The sequence below is a fragment of the Triturus cristatus genome, chromosome 5_1 (genome assembly GCF_964204655.1).
Source record: "Triturus cristatus chromosome 5_1, aTriCri1.1, whole genome shotgun sequence".
Taxonomy (NCBI): Eukaryota; Metazoa; Chordata; class Amphibia; order Caudata; family Salamandridae; genus Triturus; species Triturus cristatus.
In genome coordinates this window covers 783,178,901-783,200,838 of record NC_140587.1, presented here as the reverse complement: position 1 = coordinate 783,200,838, position 21,938 = coordinate 783,178,901, and the positions used below count along the sequence as shown (strand labels likewise).

The following is a 21,938-nucleotide window of genomic DNA, read 5'->3' as shown; positions in this document are numbered from 1 at the left end:
TCTCGGCGGTTTTGGACAATGTCGCCAGAGCACTTCCCAGTTGTCTGAGGGCTGCAGCGGCAGTGGCTATAGCAATCAGACAATCGGAAGGGCTAGTCCTGAATACGGATCTGACAGTGATGGTGCCTCATGCTGTGGACGTATTATTAAACAGGACACAGACGCAGCACTTAACTAGTGCGCGTCTTACAGGGTACGAATTGACCCTGTTTGCACCTCATATAACGATCAAAAGATGTGTTAATTTGAACCCTGCCACGTTGTTACCCCTCCCTTCGGGAGACGGTGGACAAGACATACATGATTGTATCTTTCGAACTGAAGAAGAAACCAAGGGCCGGATAGATCTAACTGACACCCCACTATCTGATGCCCAAGGAGAATTGTACGTTGATGGGTCCTGTTTTAGATTACCGGATGGTACGACAGCTGCGGCTTATGCGATCACTACCCTGCAAACGGTAGTCGAGGCAGCAAAGATACCATACCGGTCGGCCCAGGCGGCCGAATTGGTTGCATTATTCAGGGCCTGCGAGTTGGGGAAAGGCTTAAGGCTAAATGTCTACACAGATAGCCAGTACGCGTTCGGTGTAGCACATAGCTTCGGGAGGTTATGGGCGGAAAGAGGATTCTTGACATCTCATGGCGAGAAAATAAAGAATGGACCATTAGTTGAACGATTACTAGCCGCATTAACATTGCCTAAGACCTTGGCCATAGTCAAATGCAGTGCACACAAGGTTATAGTTGATGATGTGGGGAGGGGAAATTTCTTTGCGGATAGAATCGCCAAGGAAACAGCCCAGTCTGACACCACTTCCATGTTTGTAGTAACAAGAATGATAGAAGCAGGGGTTTTTAACAACACCATAGATAGTGTGAAAGAGCTACAAAAGGAAGTGACCCCGGAAGAATTGACATACTGGCGAGAACAGGTGGGGAGGCTTGATGAGAATGGATGTTGGACTGACTTGTCAGAGAGATGTCGATGGTTACTGCCAAACGCATTTGTAAATGCGGTAGTAACCATGGCACACGGACCTTCGCATGTGGGAGTTCAGGGCATCTGTGCGACATTGGATCCTGTCTGGTATCATGTTAATATCCATAAGACGGCTAGGAACTTGGTCCAGCACTGCATGATTTGTCTCCAGCATAATCCTGGGGTTAGTATTCCCGTCCTGGCGGGTAATTTTGCGCCACCCACTCTGCCTTTTGAAGTACTCCAAATGGATTACATACAGCTAGAGCGAGTTAACAATCTGAAATACGTGCTAGTGGTGATTTGTACTTTTAGTAAATGGGTGGAGGCGTATCCCACAAAGGAAAATACTGCCCTGGCAACTGCGAAAGCTCTGGTAAAAGAGTTTTTTCCTCGATATGGGTTGCCACGGGTGATTTGGAGTGACAACGGGACACATTTTAATGCTAACTTAGTTAAGTATGTATGCAAGGGTCTGTCCATCCAGCAGAAGTTTCACGCAGCCCGACATCCTCAGTCAGCGGGCCTGGTTGAGAAATATAATGGGATTCTGAAGTTGAAACTGGCTAAACTTCAGGACACGACAGGATTAAAATGGCCTGATCTCCTGCCCCTGGCCCTGTTGTCCGTGAGAACTACTCCCCATTCCCGGAGCGGTATCTCCCCTTATGAAGTAATTTTTGGCAGACCTGCCAACGTGTGGGGAGTACCCCGGCCCAAATCCTTCAGGGACATTGACCATCCTATGTTGACTGACTATTTGTATGCTTTGACTAAAGATCTCCATTCCATTCATCAACAGATATCTGCCGTACTGCAGCCCCTGCCGGAGGGTCCTGGACACAGCGTAGAACCTGGACAGTGGGTCTTGGTTCGAAACTACCAACGAAAGTCGAGTTTGGATCCACGCTGGTCCCGGCCGTACCAGGTGCTCCTGGCCACGCGAACGGCGGTGAAAGTCGAGGGGAAGCAGCACTGGATCCATATCTCCCATCTTAAGAGAGTTCCCCTCCCGTTGCCCAGGGAGCAGCTTGACCAGGAGGAAGGCCTGCCAGCTCGGGGCGAACCCAGCACTAGAGAACCACTTTCCCTGGACACCCGCAGAGAGGTTGACGGGCGAGGGGAGAGTGCTGTGAGCTTGGAAACCCCTTTTTGTGGCCACCCAATTGCCCAAAGCGAGGCATCTGGTCGGGAGCCCAGCTCCTCGTCTGACCCCACTGTGCCCGTTTTGTTTGTGAATCCTGAAACCCCTGGTCGGGATCGATATCACCTGCGGCCCCGGAAATAGAAAATTCCAGGTCTAGCCTTGGCGAGTGAAGTTGGAGGCCTCGGCAAAAGACCTGAGGATTGGTAGAACACTGGACTGAACTCGGTGAGAGCATGGAACTTTCAGTAAAGCTCTGTTCAGAACGAAGATAGAGACATTGATCGGTTGGTGGGGGCCCAGGTGGAGTTTCTTTCCAACAAGGGTTGCGTCAAGTGCGACCCCAACGCGAGAAGTTTTTTATATCTTTTTAACTTTTTGGTTTCTCTGAACGATAGGAGTCTGCCTGTGAGGCTCTATACGGACACAGGAAAGAAGCACCCTCCGGCAGGTCGGACTGCTTGTAGCCCCTTTTCCCGAGATTATATTGGACTTTTAGTGAGAAAATGTACCCTTTTGCTCGTTTTGTCCCTGAAGAAGGGCGTCCCATAGTACCCCGTACCATTCCCCCGCATTTGCCAATGTTCTCCTCATGGAGTTTGCGTGTTAAAATTGTTTTCATTTCTATACTGATTGTATCATTTGTACTATGCTTAGGTTTGTTTATATATCTAGAGTTCCGCCATCCTGTACACACCTTGATATTGTCTACCCCTGCTCCTAAGGAACATCATTTCCAGACCTTTGCCCCTCATAAGGAAAGGCACCGACAGACATATGTACATAATGCCTTCATTGAGATGCTGCACCAGACTCATAGTTCCACGAATGTTACTGATTGTTGGGTCTGTGGTCTCCTCCCGTCAGTGATGCATAAGCAAGATTTGTTTATATCAATTCCCTTATCTTATTTAGGTAGTTGCGAAGCCTGGTTCAAAATGTTATCCATGCTATATGAACACTGCACTATAGATGAACGTCGATTCTCAGAGAAGGATTATGCCTTGATTCTAGCCTATATAGAGAAACACCAAGGTTTTACTCCTAATGCTGAGGGAACGGATGATACCCTTGATCCTACCGCCTGCATGAACGTGTACACTGATCATGAAAATGATACCTGGTTGAGGGATGAAGTATTGGATTTCATGACTTTTAACTTCACTGAGTATTTCAAGTATTTCCAGGAGCGAAATGTCTCAGATGAGAAAATCATTCCGGTCCCGGTACTGAATACATCCTCCTCCTTCTGCGTGCAGGGTACTGGACATTTATTTGTAGGTTATAGTAGATGTAATTACACTTATAGACTGCAGACGCTCAGTAGTCCCCCAACGCTCACCCCTCCCAATGTTTATTTTGTGTGCGGTGAAAACGCATACACTTGGCTACCCAGAGGATGGGCAGGTAGGTGTTACTTATCTTTCCTTTACCCACCGGTTTACATAGCTCCTTCTGATTATCATAAGTCTCATTCCTTAAATCGGCGGAGCCTGAAAGCTGAAGCCGCCAGTAATGATGCCACTGACCAGACTGACACTCCAGCCCAACACTTCGTTGATATCATAAAAGGGGTGTTGCCCATATGGGGACCCATCCACACTAGTAAAGAAATTAGGAGGCTATCTAGAGTGGTTGAAGGGGTGGTTAATACTACTGCAGGAATTTTAACTAATATCACAGTGGAGCTCCAGGCGACCCGGCTTGTGACCCTTCAAAATCGTCTTGTTTTAGATGTTATCCTAGCTGATCGCGGAGGAGCTTGTAGAGTCATCGGCAGTTCCTGTTGTGTATATATACCTGACTCCGCCCCTTCTGTCCATTTAGCCATCCAGAAACTGCATCGGCTAGCCTCTGAAATTCACACCGAGACTGGTACTTGGTCTTTGTCCGGGTGGTTTTGGGATTTGGTGACCACCTGGGGATGGAAGTTATTTATGATTATTTTGGGAGTAGTAGGGTTCATTTTCACCTGCTGCCTTTGTCTACAGTGCGGGCCTGCTTGCTGTGCATATTGCGCTACTCAGGTTCGCCGATCCATCCCTAGGCCCAAGCCCAGCCAAACCAGAATAGATACCCAGCGGGCTCAGAAGGAGATGCATGACTTAATGCAGATCGATGAGGGTATTTTTGAAGACTGACCCCGTTATTAGCTATGCTGCGCTAAAAGGGCAGTTCTGAGGTATTTAAGTCACTATGGTATGATTAGCGCAGTATATCTAATGATAGTATGATTAGTTATGGTGTATTCAAAGGTTCGAAATCCCCATATGTTTAGCACGACAAAGGGCCGAGAACCGAACCGCCTCCATCTTGGATTGCGGCTTTTTCGCTTGGGAATCACATGGTCTCTTCCGCACACCCTCTGCTCCCCCCCCTTTTCATGCATTTATTAGTTGACAGGCTGAGTTGCTGAGAAGCAAGGTCACATCTGCTAAAAGGGAGTATCAAGCAAATTCCTCTAGACCCGGGACGAGAAGGGAGTCACCCTTTCGACCTTCTCTGTAAAGATAGTAACCCTTTGTATGTGTAACCGAAACTAGAAATAGGCATGAGCTCATTAGGAGCGCCAGGACTAACTGGTACTTTTCCACATATAAGGTTTTGTATGCTGTACTGATAATGTATAAAAGTGTGTTACTGTCAAGGAGCCAGCAGTCTTCCTCGGCGCACCTGATGGGTGAGGATCGGCGAGGCTCCTCTATATAGAGTTCTGTGGTGGCTAATAAACGTTTGAACCTTCCACGTTGCCAACTGCTCCTTATTTTACTTAATATTGCGGGCCAGTGGTAAGTGTGGCCCTTGGAATAATTATTTGGACACAACACTTGCGCCCCCGCAATGCACTGCTGATTACGTCACATATTACATCACTCATGACATGGTCAGTGACATCACTGATGACATCTCAAATGACATCTCAAATGAACGCGCGGCCCCCCTCCCACCAATTTACAAAGCCCCAGGGGGTGGTGGTCCCCGGGGCTGGGGGGTCCGTCATGGACCCTCCAATTTACATATTTAGAGCCCCGGGGAGGTGGTGGTCCCCGGGGCGTGTGGGGGGGCTTGAGCCCCCCCCCCACACAGGGTATTTCTTTCTTTTTTTTAAATACACAAGCCCCGGGGGGTGGCGGTCCCCGGGGCTGCGGGGGGGGGCATGAGCCCCCCCCACATATTTCTATAAAATAAAGCCCCGGGGGTGCCGGTCCCCGGGGCTGGGAGACACTTTGGGCCCCCCAACACAATACTAGCATTGCCCCCTGGATTTGGTCCCCCAGGGGGTAAATTAGCAACGAAGCGCGGGAGCCCGGGAGGCACAGGGCGTGTTTGCACACTTCACCTCAGGCCCCGGCCCTCCCTTCGCCACTGTGCACATGCGCCCAGTGGCGTGTTTTAAGTTGGGGGATTACCCCCCTTGAATCCTGAGGGTCCCTGGGGTGCAACTACCCCACCAGCTACCTCCATTAACCGCCACAGAGCTGCGTTGCAGAGAGGTGTAAAAAGGGGCGTGGCCTCAGAACACCTCTCTGTAACGCAGCACCCTGGTGCATACTGGAGATTCCTGGTGGGCTAGTTGGCCCCCAGGGACCCCCAGTATTCAAGGGGAATTCGTTCCCCATCCGCAAACGCGCCAGGGGGCGCGTTTGCAGAATGCTGAAACGAGGGGGTGTGGCCTCCGGCGCGATGCCGGTATTTTTTTTTTCTTTTAAATCGGCAGGATCCGCGCACCCAGCCAATTGAAGAGTTTTTTTACATTTTTTAAAAATACTTTTGTTTGGCCCTGGGGGTCCTTGTGGGGCACCCTGAGCAGGCCTAGGGGGTCAGGGTGTTTCTACACTGCCCCCTTTTTGCGTTCTGCGCGTTTGTTTTTGTGCTTTCTTGTGCCTCGGTTCTACCGAGGCACAACATGGCTGCCAACACTTCCTGGTTTGGAGTGTTGACAGCCAATTAGCATCCAGATCGTGCTCGGCACGGTGCGCGGATCCACCGCGCCCACCGATATATCTATGATTTTAGTTTTGATTTTCTCAGGAACTACTGAATGGATTTACACCATTTAAGCAAAAGGCACGAGTGTGAACCAAGGGCTACCTTTTTGCCAAATTTGGTGTAATTCTGTTCAGCAGTTCGGGCTGTAGCTGCGATTAACGGTTCCTAGGGAAAATTGCATGGGGAAACCACGTTTTGGGACCCCCCTTTTTTCTCAGCCCCCGCTTGATGAATCACCCCAAGACTTTCAGGATAGGAGCGGACCGGAGCGCCCCACCAGTTTTGAAAATTTCGGGAAGATTCGTCAACCAGCGCCAAAGTTATTCCAAATAGAATGTTGCGGATTTCCTATGGATAATAGGTCCTAACTATAACTACCTACTGGCAACCGCCCGTAGGATAGATAGATATATATATATTCACTGAAAAAACCATAGGTTTCACACAAGTTATAGTTAGCTGTACATTTCACTCGTAAAAAACCAATGAAATTCCCCCGTTATAGTTAGTGCAGGCAACTATAACTCACGCGACCGCAATCCTCTGCTGATGCTAATACTGTATTTAGACACTTATTTGCCCATGTCTTCTCCCATTAATTTTTAGCTATATATATATATATTACAAATATTTTTTTTTCATAAAGACACATATGTCATCAGCAGAGGATTGCGGTCGCGTGAATTATAGTTGCCTGCACTAACTATAACAGGGGAATTTCATTAGTTTTTTACGAGTGAAATGTACAGCTAACTATAACTTATAATTCCTAACTATATCGTGTGTGAAACCTATGGTTTTTTCAGTGAATTTGTACGGTTTTTTAAATGCTAAGTTACTTTACGCCATTCGTGGCGTGCGCGCCAAGTTAACGCAGTTCGTTCCGTGCGCGCACGGTGCGCTTCGCGCACGGTGGTCACGCGGTGCGCTGCGCGCACCGCGTGCCCACGTTATGCGGGATGGGCCATGTACGCACGATGCGCTTCGCGCACCGTGTGCACATGGGGGACATATTATGCGCTTCGTTGTGAAAAGGTATTCATTTGTACTATTTCGTGATGATATAAGCCATGCACAAATGGTGCACTTCGGGCACCATTTGCACACGGGGTGTGGAGAGTGTGGATAATTTTTTTTTTTTAAATAATTTTAACCGTACGCGTACGGTAAGCGTAATCGGCGATTTTTCGAAAAAAAAAAAAATTGTTTTTTTGGCCTTGGGGGTTGTTTGGGGACACCTATATCGATGCTGGGTGGTTAAGAACTGAATATACTGCCCCTTTAGATGGTTTTTGTCTTTGTTTTTGCTGCCCCCCTCAGAGTGCGAGAGAGAAAATGGCGGCCGCCGCTTCCTGGTTTCGACCGATTCGAATGTTTACTTAGATCGAACAGCCAATCAGAATCGCGCTCGCGCACGTCACCGTACGCGCACCGTAAGCGCACCGTAAGCTGGCTCAGATATATATATTGATTTAAAGGCTATTTTCTCAGAATCTACTGAACAGATTTACACCAAACCTACAAAAGGCACTTTCTTGACCTGTAGACTACCTCTCTGCCAAATTTCAAGGAACTCTGTTCAGCCGTTCGGGCTGTAGCTGTGTCTAAAGGTCCTATGGAAAAATGCATAGGAAAAACGCGTTTTGGGACCCCCCTTTTATCTCAGCCCCCGCATGACGAATCCCCCCGAGACTTTCAGGGTAAGAGCGGAGCGCAGCGCCCCACCTATTTTGAAAATTTCGCGAGGATTCGTCGACCGGCGCAAAAGTTATTCAAAATAGAATGTTGCGGTTTTCCTATAGAAACAGGGTCCTAACTATAACTACCTACTGGCGACCGCCAGTAGGTAATATACACATATATATATATATATATATATATATATACACATATATATATATTACCTACTGGCGGTCGCCAGTAGGTAGTTATAGTTAGGACCACGTTTCCATAGGAAATCCGCAACATTCTATTTTGAATAACGTTGGCGCTGGTCGACGAATCCTCGCGAATTTTTCAAAATAGGTGGGGCGCTACGCTCCGCTCCTTCCCTGAAAGTCTCGGGGGGATTCGTCAAGCGGGAGCTGAGATAAAAGGGGGGTCCCAAAACGCGTTTTTCCCATGCATTTTTCCATAGGACCTTTAGACAGGGCTACAGCCCGAACGGCTGAACAGAATTACTAGAAATTTGGCAGAGAGGTAGTCCTCAGGTCAAGGAAGTGCCTTTTGTAGGTTTGGTGTAAATCTGTTCAGTAGATTCTGAGAAAATAGCCTTTAAATCAATATATATATCTGAGCCAGCTTACGGTGCGCTTACGGTACGCTTACCGTACGCGTACGGTGGCGTGCGCGAGCGCGATTCTGATTGGCTCTTAGATCTTAGTAAACATTCGAATCGGCCGAAACCAGGAAGCGGCGGCCGCCATTTTCTCTCTCGCACTGAGAGTGATGTTTAAAATATTAAGCCCAAAAACATGTAAAGGGGCTGTTTAGACAGCTCCCACACACATAGCAATGTTGAGGGAGTCCCCAAAGATCCCCCAAGGCCAAAAACGGAATTTTTATTTTTTCGCTAATTTCGCCGATTACGCTTACCGTACGCGTACGGTAAAAAATTATAAAAAAAAAAAAATTATCCACACTCTCCCCACCCCGTGTGCAATTGGCGCCCGAAGGGCACCAATTGTGCATGGCTTATTAAAGATGAGTTAAACTAAAATATTAAAACAAAAAATATTTAAAAAAAAAATTATCCACACTCTCTCCACCCCGTGTGCAAATGGTGCCCGAAGGGCACCATTTGTGCATGGCTTATAACATATACGAAAAATTAAAATATTACCTTTCAAAACGAAGTGCATCATATGTCCTCCATGTGCGCACGGTGCGTGAAGCGCATCGTGCGTACATGGCCCATCTAGCGTAACGTGGGCACGCGGTGCGCGTAGCGCACCGCGTGCCCACCGTGCGTGCACGGCACTAACTGCGTAAAGTGGGTGCGCGGTGCGCGAAGCGCACCGTGCGCGCACGGAACGAACTGCGTTAAGTGGGCGCGCACGCCACGAATGGCGTAAAGTAACTTAGCATTTAAAAAACCGTACAAATTCACTGAAAAAACCATAGGTTTCACACACGTTATAGTTAGGAATTAGCATTTAAAAAACCTTGCAAATTCACTGAAAAAACCATAGGTTTCACACATGTTATAGTTAGCGGAAATTTTACTGATAAAAAACCAATGAAATTCCCCCGTTATAGTTAGTGCAGGCAACTATAACTCACGCGACCGCAATCTTCTGCTGATGACATATGTGTCTTTATGAAAAAAAAATATTTGTAATATATGTATAGCTAAAAATGTATGGAAGAAGACATGGGCAAATAAGTGTCTAAATACAGTATTAGCATCAGCAGAGGATTGCGGTCGCGTGAGTTATAGTTGCCTGCACTAACTATAACGGGGGAATTTCATTGGTTTTTTATCAGTAAAATTTCCGCTAACTATAACATGTGTGAAACCTATGGTTTTTTCAGTGAATATATATATATATATATATATATACACATATATATATATACACATATATATATATATACACATATATATGTATATATATTTCCATAAGGTACAGTGATTATAAGGGACTCATGTCCAGGAGTTCTAGTGGAGGCCACCCAACCGAAAAGTCCGGAGAATGGGGCCCGAAGGTGCCCTAAAACAAGTTGAAGAATAGAGTTATAAACCATTAAAAACTCCCCATGAGGCATTAGTTAGTGACGCCAGCTAGCTTCCCTCAAAGATAAAGAGAGAGCCGGGTCTGAAGACTCCTTTAACTAAGTTTGTTTACTTTTACTGTAGCATAAGAGATAGGGAACTCCTGCTGGTGTCAAAGTTGCGAATTGGGGTAGTCTCCTGCATCAAGTGATACTAAGGGCAAACTCGCCAGTGGTATCCAAATGGTCCCATGCAGGCCTACGAAGTGAACCAGAGGAAACCGATGCGTTCCTAAAACAATCACCATTAGAGCGTGTAAGAACTGCACCCTGCACCACAAACTCCAGTGTAGTCGACGTGGAAGATGGAGTCAGGAATGGCATAAAAAACAGGGAGTACATGGGAACAGGCATGGGAGGCGGTGGTGCTGCTGTTACATGGCCTCCTTTTGGAGTTATGTCCCCTAACTCCACGTCTGAGGAGAACACCACTGAAGTAATTAATTGAGGTGACCTATCTCAAGACCACAACTGATTAGTAGGTGAACTGTTTTCTCTTCTCTTATGTTTCCTGCACTTCATCAAAATGATGGCTTGGTCCATAGCCTCAGCGCACAAGTTACTTACTTGTGTAATGATATATCTGTAAGAGACAATATTTAGTGATAGATTCCTTACCTTAGAATATCCCCAGGCATCAAACTGGACACGGAAAGTTTTCGTCAGCAGTAACCCTGCGCGTCGTACGGCTCCGCGTACGTCGCTGGCGTCGTAGCCGCCGAGATGACATCGTCAGAGCTACTTAGATGCGCCCACGCGCGCGGACGTCAGTTCTGTACACAACTTTTCCGCGCCAGAAGCGCAGAGCCATGCCAGAGGCCGACTACTGGTGCAATAGAGCTAAGGTCCTGAAAGAGATGACCTGAACCCTAGAGAACAGTTTGCAGAACAGAGAGGATGGGCGGGCTTTAAGGAATCTATCACTAACTAATGTCTCTTACAGATATATTGTTACACAAGTAAGTAGCTTGTGCATCTGAAAGAGACACGTTAGTGATAGATTCCTTACCTTAGAACACATACCCAAGCAATACCAACCCCGGAAGTGGGTCTGCGAAGTGAGATTACACCAGAAAGTCACGGAGAACCGAACGGCCAAAGAAGCCATCTCTCCGGACCGGACTGTCAAGGCAATAGTGCTTAGTGAAAGTATGCAATGAGGCCCAAGTGGCCGCCTGACAGATGTCTTGCAGGGGGACACCACATTCCCACGCTGTGGTAGCTGCTGTCGCCCTGGTAGAATGGGCACGCAGCCCAACCGGAGGTTCCGTTTTAGCCAGAGAGTAACAGGCTTTAATGCACAAGACAACCCATTGGGAGATAGTTCGCTTGTGCACAGCCCGGCCTTTCTTGGCGCCCACGTAGCCAACAAAGAGCTGGTCATCCACCCGAAACTGTTGTGTGTGGGCGAGATAGAACGAGAGCGCACATTTTGGGTCCAGACGGTGGAGCCTCTCCTCTTCTCTTGAAGGGTGCGGAGGCGGAAAGAAAGTGGGCAGAGTTACAGTTTGCCCGAGATGAAAGGCAGAGACTACTTTTGGTAGAAAGGAGGGACACGGTCGAAGAACAACCTTGTACGGATAAATCGCCAGGAAAGGAAGTTTGCAGGAAAGAGCCTGGAGCTCACTCATCCGCCGAGTGGAAGTGATGGCCCACAGGAAGACAGTTTTCAAAGTCAATAACCGCAAAGGACAGTTATGAAGAGGCTCAAATGGAGCGCACATCAGATATGTGAGAACCAGGTTCAAGTCCCATTGAGGCATCACAAAAGGAATAGGAGGGAAAAGGGGAGTAACGCCTTTGAGAAATCTATTGACAACTGGGGACTTGAAAAGAATGGCCTTATCAGGCAGCTGAAGAAAGGCTGAAAGAGCAGAGAGGTAGCCCTTGATGTTGCCCAAAGCAGAGCCCTGCTGGGCCAAAGAAAGGAGGAACAATAGTACCACATCAAAAAAAAAAGGGGCAGCAAGAGGATCAACAGATTTTGCTGTGCACCATGCCACAAATTCTTTCCACCGACAGGCGTATACCGTTTTAGTGGAGGGACGCCTGGCTGCCATAATCACATTACAGACTTCGGGAGGCAAGTCGAATGGAATCAGCTGTCGCCGCTCAATCTCCACGCAAGGAGGTGGAGGCTGGACAGGTTCGGGTGGAGGACTGTCCCCTGTTGCTGCGACAGGAGATCCTCTCGAAGAGGCAGTCAGATCGGGGGATCCACGCTCATACTGAGTAGCTCGGGATACCAAACTCTTCGAGCCCAGTCTGGTGCCACAAGAATGACTTGGGCCCGGTCGCGCCTGATCTTCTTCAGCACTCTGGGCAAAAGTGGTATAGGTAGAAAGGCGTACAACAGACCGCAACTCCACTCGCGATGAAAAGCGTCGCTTAGCGAGTGCCGCCTTGGAAATTCCAACGCGCAGAACTGCTGACATTGCGCGTTCTCTTCGTTGGCGAATATATCTAACCAAGGTTCTCCCCACTGCTGAAAGAGACCTTGCACCACCTCCGAGTGAAGATGCAATTCGTGATCCAACATGCACCGTCGGCTGAGTTCGTCCGCCCTGGCGTTCAGTGAACCTGCCAGGTGTTGAACCACCAAGGAAATGCCTGGACGTTCCAGCCACGTCCAGAGACGTAGAGCCTCCTGACATAGGGTCCACGAACCCACTCCGCCCTGTTTGTTGCAGTACCACATGGCGGTGGTGTTGTCCATGAACACCTGCACTACTCTTCCCCGGACAGAGAGAAGGAATGCCTTCAGTGCGAGATGGATCGCCCGCAGCTCCAAAAGGTTGATATGGAGCTTGGACTCCGGCGGAGACCAGAGGCCTCTGATCTCCGCCTCTCTCATGTGGCCACCCCATCCCAGGAGGGACGCGTCCGTCACTACTGTGTGCTGCGGTTGGGGAAGGGAGAGGGATCTGCTGCTGACCCATCGCTGGTTCGTGAGCCACCACTGCAAGTCCTGTGCAGTGCACTCTGACATCTGGACAAAGTCGGACAGGTTCCCCGATGCTGCGTCCACTGGAACTTCAGGTCCCACTACAGAGCCCGCATGTGCCATCTGGCATGATCGATCAGCAGGATGCAGGAGGCTATGAGGCCCAGCAGCCTCAGCGTCTTCCTGACCGAAACCCAGGACCAGGGCCGAAAGATTGGAATCATAGCCCGAATGTCCCAGACTTGCTGTTCGGGAAGATAAACCCGAAACTGTGCCGTATCCAAAACTGCTCTGACGAAGAGGAGCTTCTGAGAGGGAATCAGGTACCACTTCGGCACGTTGATGGAAAACCCCATCGGCCGTAGTCTGGAGGTGGGAGACTACTGCCTGGGGCGAGCCTGCTTTCAACAGCCAGTCGTCGAGATAGGGGAAGACTGAAGCCCCTGATCTGCGCAGATGAGCTGCGACCACCGCCATCACTTTCGTGAACACCCGAGGGGCGCTGGTAAGGTCGAAAGGGAGCACGGTGAACTGAAAGTGCTCCTGGCCCACCGGGAACCGTAGGTAACGCCGGTGGGCTGGCTGGATGAGAATAAGAAAATAAGCATCCTGCAAGTCTTTCTCTCGGATCTGCGCGGAAAAAGAAAGAACGGACGTCAGCGTGCGTGGGCGCGTCTTAGTAGCTCTGACGACATCATCTCGGCAGCTACGATGCCAGGGATGTACGCTGAGCCGTACGACGACATCTACCGAGGCGCAGGGGTACTGCTGACGAAAACTTTCCGGATCCAGTCTGACGCCTGGGGATATTCTAAGGTAAGGAATCTATCACTAACGTGTCTCTTTCAGATGGTTAGCTTACACTGTCAAGTCAGCATAAGTTCCAAAGGCTTTTTTGGGAGATGTCCAGGTGGCTTTGGTGGGCATGCTCTTTTATGGCAAGCAGCTCTTCAAGGAGAAGGCTGATTCTCATGAAATGAGGATTCTGCAGGAAGTATCCATCCGATCTTTGTTTATTATAGCCCTACCACCAGCACAGAAGCAAGAAACCTCTGAATCCTCATTAACATCAAGGTGGACATGTCCTCCCAACTCAACGCCATTGCCAAGGAGGGTGCTGAAAAAGATTTTCAAGTGGCTATCTAACAACCTCCCCTCTCAGTTGCACACATGCTACGCATCGGCAAAAACAGAGCAGGAGACTAAGCTTTCTCATTCATCGCTCCTAAGCGTGCAAAGACCTCCCACACCATATTAGATCCTCCTCACCACTTCTTGAATTCCGTGAGAAGCTGAAGACCTGGTTCTTCTAAGTAAGCCGCATCGAACCCAGCACCACACACGTGCTATGAGCCATAATAACAAAACCTACTGTAGGATTCTGGTTATTTACCATCAATACTATTTAGCTTGGTGTCCACTGTACACCATTTGTTCCATTTGCTTTGAAGTACTGATACAGTGACTATAGCGTTCATAAAATCAATTTTTAAAACTGGTGGACTAAAATAATGATAATCTGTCAGTCTAAACTAGGTTTCTGTTTCCAATTCTAGTCTTTATCTTATTGGTCACTGGGAATTTACATCCAAAGCGTTCCTAGAGCCGATTAGAAATATATTATATTGTTCCTTTGGGACCCTGCTGTTTAAATATGGCGAAGCTGCAAAACCACAGCCACTGTGAATTACCAAGACCAAAGCATGGTAATCAGTATGGGTCCAATGATGATGATGTAAAGAAGCACCCTCCCCTTTCCCTCACGGAAGTGGACCTTCTGAGAAGGCACTGAAGTAGAGGTAGATGCCTGGTGAAGCGAAAGGGACTTCTTAACATTTGCTGAGGCTGGGGAATGAGATGCTTCTTTCTACTGAAGCTCCTACTCTTGGCCTGCTAAGTGGGACCTCAGGAAGAAAAGACACGTACAGGAGTCTTTGAGCTAAAGGATTCTCTTCCAAACTGAAGCATGTCTGTGTTCTCACCAGTACAACTGCTTGGCAGTAGCCTACCTGCTTTGCACTGCTGGAGATCCTTGATGGTCAAGGGGTCAAACAAGCTTGTTCCCCTCAAACGAGAGGTTAATTATTTTCTCCTGGGCCTCCAGCTTGGTACTGGGAGCCTTAGGCTGGAGCTGCTGGTGTAGTGTCAGACTGATGTTCCAAGTCCTGCCAGCAGTAACAATGAGGCCCAGGGACATCAGTAGATACTGTTCTTCTTCTTTTTGCCCAAGTTGAGCAAAAACATTTCTGCTCACTGGGCTGATTGTTGGGAGTAAAGGGTCTACGACAGATCAAAATTTAGCTACTTTGGTCAGAATGAATTGTCTGCTTCGAATTCACCTTCCCTGAGGCAGAAAATCAAGGGGGGTGGATCTGGAGACAACCAAGTCCTGAGGTGATGGACTATCACGTCTGGCTTGGGCGACCTCAACCTGTGATCGCGCTGAGGAGTCCAGAAAAAAGATGATGCTCTTATCTGGATTGGCATGGATAAAGGCTAGGCCGCATCTTCTGGGCATACACTTGCTTGTTTAATTCCCAAATGTTATAGAGTAATTTTGGAAAACAAAAAAAATTGCCTGTACCTGCTTTTTCCAACCATGGCGTTTTATATTTCCCTTGTTTGGTATTGAAAGCCAGCCTTCAACTCTGGATTCTAGTTATAAAAAAAAACACACATAAGTTATCAGCAATTTCACAGTATAATACAAAGGAAAAATTCAAATTATGGTTTCATGCTGTAACAAGCAGAACAGAAGACAATAGCCAAACGACGTTCTGCAATCCTATCAATCCATGCATTATCACACATTTAAGGACCATAAAGACACAATCAGCATGGCATACCAAAAAATAAAAAATATACAGAGCAAGCAGGTTTCTTTGCTTCTAGCATCCGTTGAAGTATGTATAACATAAAAAACAACTTCAACATTGTTTTGAAATGCAGCAGACAGATGCAATATATGAGAATGAAATGGCAGCCTTAACAAAACCATAAGCAAATTAACACATCCAATTTACTCACAGAAGGCAAGGATAGAAGATAAAGAAAATAGGAATGCAGGAAGAATCAACTAGATATAAAGAACAAAAGACAATTTATTCAGATTTCAAGAAACAGATATCTAATGAGTACAAGAAAACACTGCTTTTTCCAACACCAATATATAACAAACTAGTAACTAGTAACAAAAAAACTGTTGTATGAAATGTAACAAATGATTTACAGCACGAAGTGACAATGTCAGTACGACATCACCAGGACTGTAATATCAAGAGTACAAAAAGGCAAAACATTTTGAATATTCAGACATCAATGCGATATGAGGCAGGGGATGTTTGACAGGGCAAGTGGTATAATTTTCATATACAATCCGAAGCCATAGATTGGTGAGGAGTGGGGTCTCACATTGTCAGTGGTTAACAATAGGGCTAACAATAGGGCACAGAGACCAGGTGAAAAACATATGTTTCTAATTCAAGACAATAGTTTAAAAAGGTTTTCTCTATCTTTATCCACTTTTTATAATAAATCAAATGCTGAATGAAGAATTACTAACCATAACAATGGTTTCAGTTGTGGTACTCATGAGGAGTCATGCTTTGTTTTTTATAAACATTAGAATATGTTACAGGTTCTCTTTAGCTTAGCTGTTTCTCTTTTACAATCAGGTTAGGAGCAAGCTGAGCGAGACAACTGCACTAATAAGGGGAAAGAATTTGGAACAAAGTCACACTTGCACGCCAGGAACCATCCTCCAATATAAATCGCCACCAATAGCGGTGGACTCAGTTTAGGAAGTCTGGCAGGTACCAGCGTGTAAAATTGCTAGCCTGCCAAATCTAGCTGTCAAGGCAGTAAGAAGAATTTAATGAATGTGCGCACCAATGCCCATATCTCTACCTGGCAAATGTCCTGAACCGGCAACCCCTGCCACCCTTGCCAATGCAAATAGCATATTTTAATGCAGAGGACTATCCACCTAGAATGAGTCCGCTTTTTAACAGCTTTGCCTTTCCTGGTCCCAGTTGAAACCCACTAGACAGCTGAGTAGCCACACAATGGTCCCTTGTACAATCCATGTGGAAACTCAACACTTGTGCACCAAGCCAGTAGAGCTTTTCCTCCTCCTCTTTTGATGGGTATGGTGGAGTTAAAAAAATCAAGATGATTAACTGAATGACATGTAAGTAAGATAACACCTATGGCAGTAATGCTATTCAAGTTCACAGTAGCAATTTCTCTGACAAAAAAAGGGGGCCTGTAGTTCACTCATGTGGCGAGCAGAATGAAGGTGATAAAAAGACTGTCTTCATCCTCCAAACTATTGGGTAGTTGGACAAGCCCTGGACTGGCTTGCCTCCTCTCTGGAGAGCAGAGTGCAAAGTATGGGTCCCTCCTTTTTCTTCAAAATCCTGGGAGTTATCAGTGAGGGTGCCTCAGGGTTCAGCTCTGAGCCCCACACTGTTTAACATGCATCTTAAGGCAATAGTCCAGTTTGCGACAGCTTTGGGTAAAAGTGATCTCATATGCTGTCGACACTACACTGCTGTTATCCTGTGAAAAAAGAGATTGCAGGTGATTCCCTCCTGCCTAACAGCTGTATTTCAATGGATGACCACCAATCAACTAAACTGAAACACAGACAAAATCAAAATTCTAATCTTCGGTCAAAACTTCCCAGAAACAAGGCAGATCTTCTGGCCTCAAACACCCCCCTCTGCCCCACTGCCCCCCTTCCCCCCAGACCTCAGGAGGGAATGTAGGTGTCAAAATTGACAACCTCAGGAGGGAATCTAGGTGTCAAAATTGACAACCGCCTAAACTTCCAACCACAAATCAATTTGGCGGTGGACGCGTGCTTTGGTTTGCTGAGCATTCTAAAAAAGTTATTGCACTTCCTCTCATTCTCTGTGGGGAAGTTGGTCATCCAAGCACTCATAACTTCGAGGTTGTACTATGGAAATGCCCTGTATCTGGGACTCCCTGAACTGCATTCTTCTCAGCCTACCTCCAAGAACGCAGATATCCCCTCACCTACATGCCCTCCACTGGCTTCCATTATGAGAGCTGGTCCTAGTCCACAAAGCACTTCATCATACAGGCCACCTTAGGGCAAGAATAAGCCTCAATGCCCTCACCAGAAACATGTGATCAGTCAACAGCCTCCAGGCCAGGATCCCCAAGATTCGACGCGCAAGAGTTGGGGGAAGGGACGCGTCCGTCACCACTGTGTGCTCCGGTTTGGGAAGGGATAGGGATCTGCCGCTGACCCAATGCTGGTCCGTGAGCCACCACTGCAAGTCCTGTGCAGTGCCCTCCGAGATCTGGATGTAGTCGGACAGGTTTCCCCGATGCTGCGCCCACTGGAACTACAGGTCCCACTGCAGAGCCCGCATATGCCACCTGGCATGATTGATGAGTAGGATGCAGGAGGCCATGAGGCTCAGCAGCCTCAGGGTTTTCCTGACCGAAACCCAGGACCAGGGACGAAAGATCGGAATCATAGCCCGAATGTCCCGGATTCGCTGTTCGGGCGAAACTGCGCCGTATCCAGAACTGCTCCGATGAAGAACAGCTTCTGAGAGGGAATCAGGTGCGACTTCGACACATTGATGGAAAACCCCAGAAAATACAGGAGGTCGGCTGTAGCCTGGAGGTGAAAGCCGACTGCCTGGGGAGAACCCGCCTTCAACAGCCAGTCGTTGAGATAGGGGAAGACTGAAACCCCCGATCTGCACAGATGAGCTGCGATCACCGCCATCACTTTCGTGAACACCCGAGGGGCGCTGGTAAGGCCGAAAGAGAGCACGGTGAACTGAAAGTTCTCGTGGCCTACCGTGAACCGTAGGTAACGCCAGTGGGCCGGCAGGATGGGGATATGAAAATAAACATCCTGCAAGTCCAACGCTACCAGCCAGTCTTGCGGGTCTAGGGTAGACAAGACCTGAGCAAGTGTGAGCATCATGAACTTCTCCTTCCGGAGGAAGCGAATGACGTTCCGGAGGTCTAAGATAGGACGCAGGCCCTTGTCCTTCTTTGGAACCAGGAAGTAGTGAGAGTAACAACCACGACCTACTTCTGGCGTCGGATCGCGCTCAATGGCCCCCTTGGCCAAGAGGGCCGCAACTTCCTGCTGGAGAAGTGCCAAGTGATCTCCCGACATGCTGTGGCACTGAAGTGGCATGGCTAGAGGGGTAGACTCGAAGGGGAGGGAGTAGCCCCTTCTGACTATCTGGAGAACCCACCTATCCGAAGTGATGGTGCGCCAGTGGGGGAGGTAATGGCGAATCCTGCCGCCCACTGGCGTCCGGTGGGCCTGAAACACCAGACTAGGAAGGGTTTGAGGCGGTGGTGGCAGGGGTGGTGGTGGATTGACCCACCCGCTGGCCCCGGGACCCACCACGGCAGGCCCCACGACCGCGGTTGCGCTGAGTTTGCGGTTGCGTTGGCCGGCGGTTCTGAAAGGAACGTGCTTTGGAGCCTCGACCCTGACCTCGAAAGGAGCGAAAAGCAGACCCCGAGGGAGCGCGCGTGGTGGCGAGACCCAAGGACTGGCCCGTAGCCCGAGAGTCCCTAAAGCGTTCCAGGGTGCTATCCGCCTCGACACCAAAGAGTCGTGTGCCATCAAAAGGCATGTCCAACAGAGTGTTCTGGACATCCCCGAAAAGGCCAGTAGTTCGGAGCCAAGCGTAACGGCGGAGCGCCTTCGTTGTGGAAAGAGCCCTGCCGAGGGAGTCGGCCGTGTCACGTCCACAACAGATAGTGAATTTGGCAGCATCTCTCCCCTCGGTAATAGCCTGGGAGAGCACCGCCTGGGCTTCTACAGGGCACTGGGGCAGTACCTGTGCCAAGGTGTTCCACACAGAATGTGAGTGGCGGCCCAACAGACACGGAGTACTCACCGCCCTTAATCCGGAACTGGTAAAAGTGAAAATCTTTTTCCCAAATTTCCCCAGTTTCTTAGATTCCTTGTCCGGAGGAGCAGAAGGGAATGCGCTAGGAGAGGCAGAGGCGTGGACAACCAGACTCTGAGGCATCGGGTGTTGTGGGAGAAAGCTGGGGTCGCACGGCGCCAGGCCATGTCGGCGTGCTACACCCTTATCCACAGGAACTCCTGTGTTAGGCTTGTTCCATGTGCTTACCAGGATGTCAGTAAGGGCGTTGTTAAAGGGCAGAAGCGGCTCTGCGGAGGACAACGCTGGCTGCACTACCTCAGTCAGGAGATTGGTCCCGATAGGCACAGAAGGGAGCTCGGGGTTAAGAGCCTCAGCCGCCCTTCGCAACACCACAGAAAAATTCCTAACCTCCTCCGTAGCAATGGAAGAAGGGGACAGGGTACCAGGGTGTGGAGAGAAATGCAGATCGCCTGGACCTTCCATATCACCCTCCCAGTCCGGTTCATCCTCGCATTGAGCAGCGAATGGGACCTCAGACCCCTCCCAGTACTCCCCTTTGGCCGCCGGCTGTGGAAGAGGCCGGTAAGGACGAAGTGCCCGGGGAAATGGGAAAAACTCCCCACCTGTAATTAGCATCGGGGGGGTAGTAGACCAATCCAGGATCGACAGAGTCAGTAGCTCCGCATGGGATCGTGCCGGCATAGCCTGAATGCACTCCGGAGGGACCCGATGGGGCGAATAAACGGCCCATGGCCGATAGGAAGACCTGTATTTCGTCAGGAGTCGCGTGCAGGCCCGGGAAGGGCGGGTAGGTCGCAGGCAACAACGGAGGCTCCTTCGGAGCTGCACGGGTGTGACCGCCCGCTTCCTCCACTGCATCCCACGACCGATGAGGGGTAGACGAAGAGCGACGTCACTTCTTCGACTTCTTATGGCGCCGTGACTTACCTGACCCGAATCCGACGAGCGATGGTGTCGGCTTCGCGTTCGGTCCCTCGACCTCCCACGGGAGCGGGACCTCGAGCGGCATGGAACCGATTGTCGGACCTCCAACAACTTTCGGGAATGCTTCCGCAAAGCCTTCGGCGCCATGGCCCGACAATCGGGGCACGTTTCGGGGTCATGGGCGTGCCCCAAGCAGAAGAGACAAGTCGTGCGGGTCCGCCACCGACATGTTCCGACGGCAGGCCCTACATGACTTAAACCCGGGCATCCCTACTGCACCAAGAGTCGAGTACTCGACAAAAAATGAGAAACAAGTTCTCAAAAACCAAATTTAAATATTAACTATGGGTACCGCTGTCTCGTGGATCTGCATGTGCTGGCGCAGAAAAAGAAAGAACCGACGTCAGTGCGCGTGGGTGCGTCTAAGTAGCTTCGATGACGTCATCTCGTACGCGGAGCCGTATGATGACGCCTACCGACACGCAGGGGTACTGCTGACGAAAAACTTTCCGGATCCAGTCTGACGCCTGGGGATATTTCTAAGGTATGGAATCTATCACTAACGTGTCTCTTTCAGATCCATGGTTTCCATGTCCATGTGGGAGTCATTAGGATGAGAGATGACTGCTGAAGTTTGTTTATCATAAACAGAAGCAGTGAGAGAGATGGAAAAGCATAAGCAAATATCTCTGACCAACTTCTCTATAGTGCATTGCCCTTGGACTGCGGGAACCTGGAGGCGAATTATGGGCATTTGGCGTCATCTGCTGTGGCAAAGAGGTCTATGTCTGGATGATCTCACTGATTGAAGAACGGGAGGAGGACTTGTTGGTTGAGCCCCCACTCATGGACTTGTTGGTGCCACATGTTGAGGAGATCTGCAGATTCATTGTCCACTCCTGGTAGGTACTCAGCTAAGACGTGAATTTTGTGCCGTAGAGTCCACTTCCAAATGTTCTGGGCTAGAAGAGATAGCTGAGAGGACCTGGTGCCCCCGTTTTTGCAGATAATACATCGCATACATCGCAGTCTAGCTACTGAGGGCCATTACCACCCTTGAGCAGCACACAATCTTTTTATTTTATTGATGAGAGAGGGCTTTGCCATTAAATCAATTCACTTTACTCCCTCTAGTCATTTTTTAAACATCAATCCCCCCACTTACCCTCTCACACAGACCCACACACACCTTACAGCTAGATTTCTAAAAAGATCTCCGATAAAGTGACCCTTTGGGGGCCTGTTGGGTATTGCAGC

At 48.8% G+C, this 21,938-nt stretch overlaps 1 protein-coding gene across 2 annotated transcripts in view; it reads right to left on the bottom strand.

Annotated features, from left to right (window-relative positions):
* ROCK1 (Rho associated coiled-coil containing protein kinase 1) overlaps positions 1-21,938 on the bottom strand; it is a 1,783,501-nt gene that overhangs the window by 290,046 nt on the left and 1,471,517 nt on the right. For both annotated transcript variants that reach the window (XM_085605798.1, XM_085605799.1), the window contains exon 28: positions 15,419-15,489. In XM_085605798.1, coding sequence (XP_085461924.1) covers positions 15,419-15,489 — 71 coding nt within the window. The remainder of the gene's footprint in view (positions 1-15,418; positions 15,490-21,938) is intronic.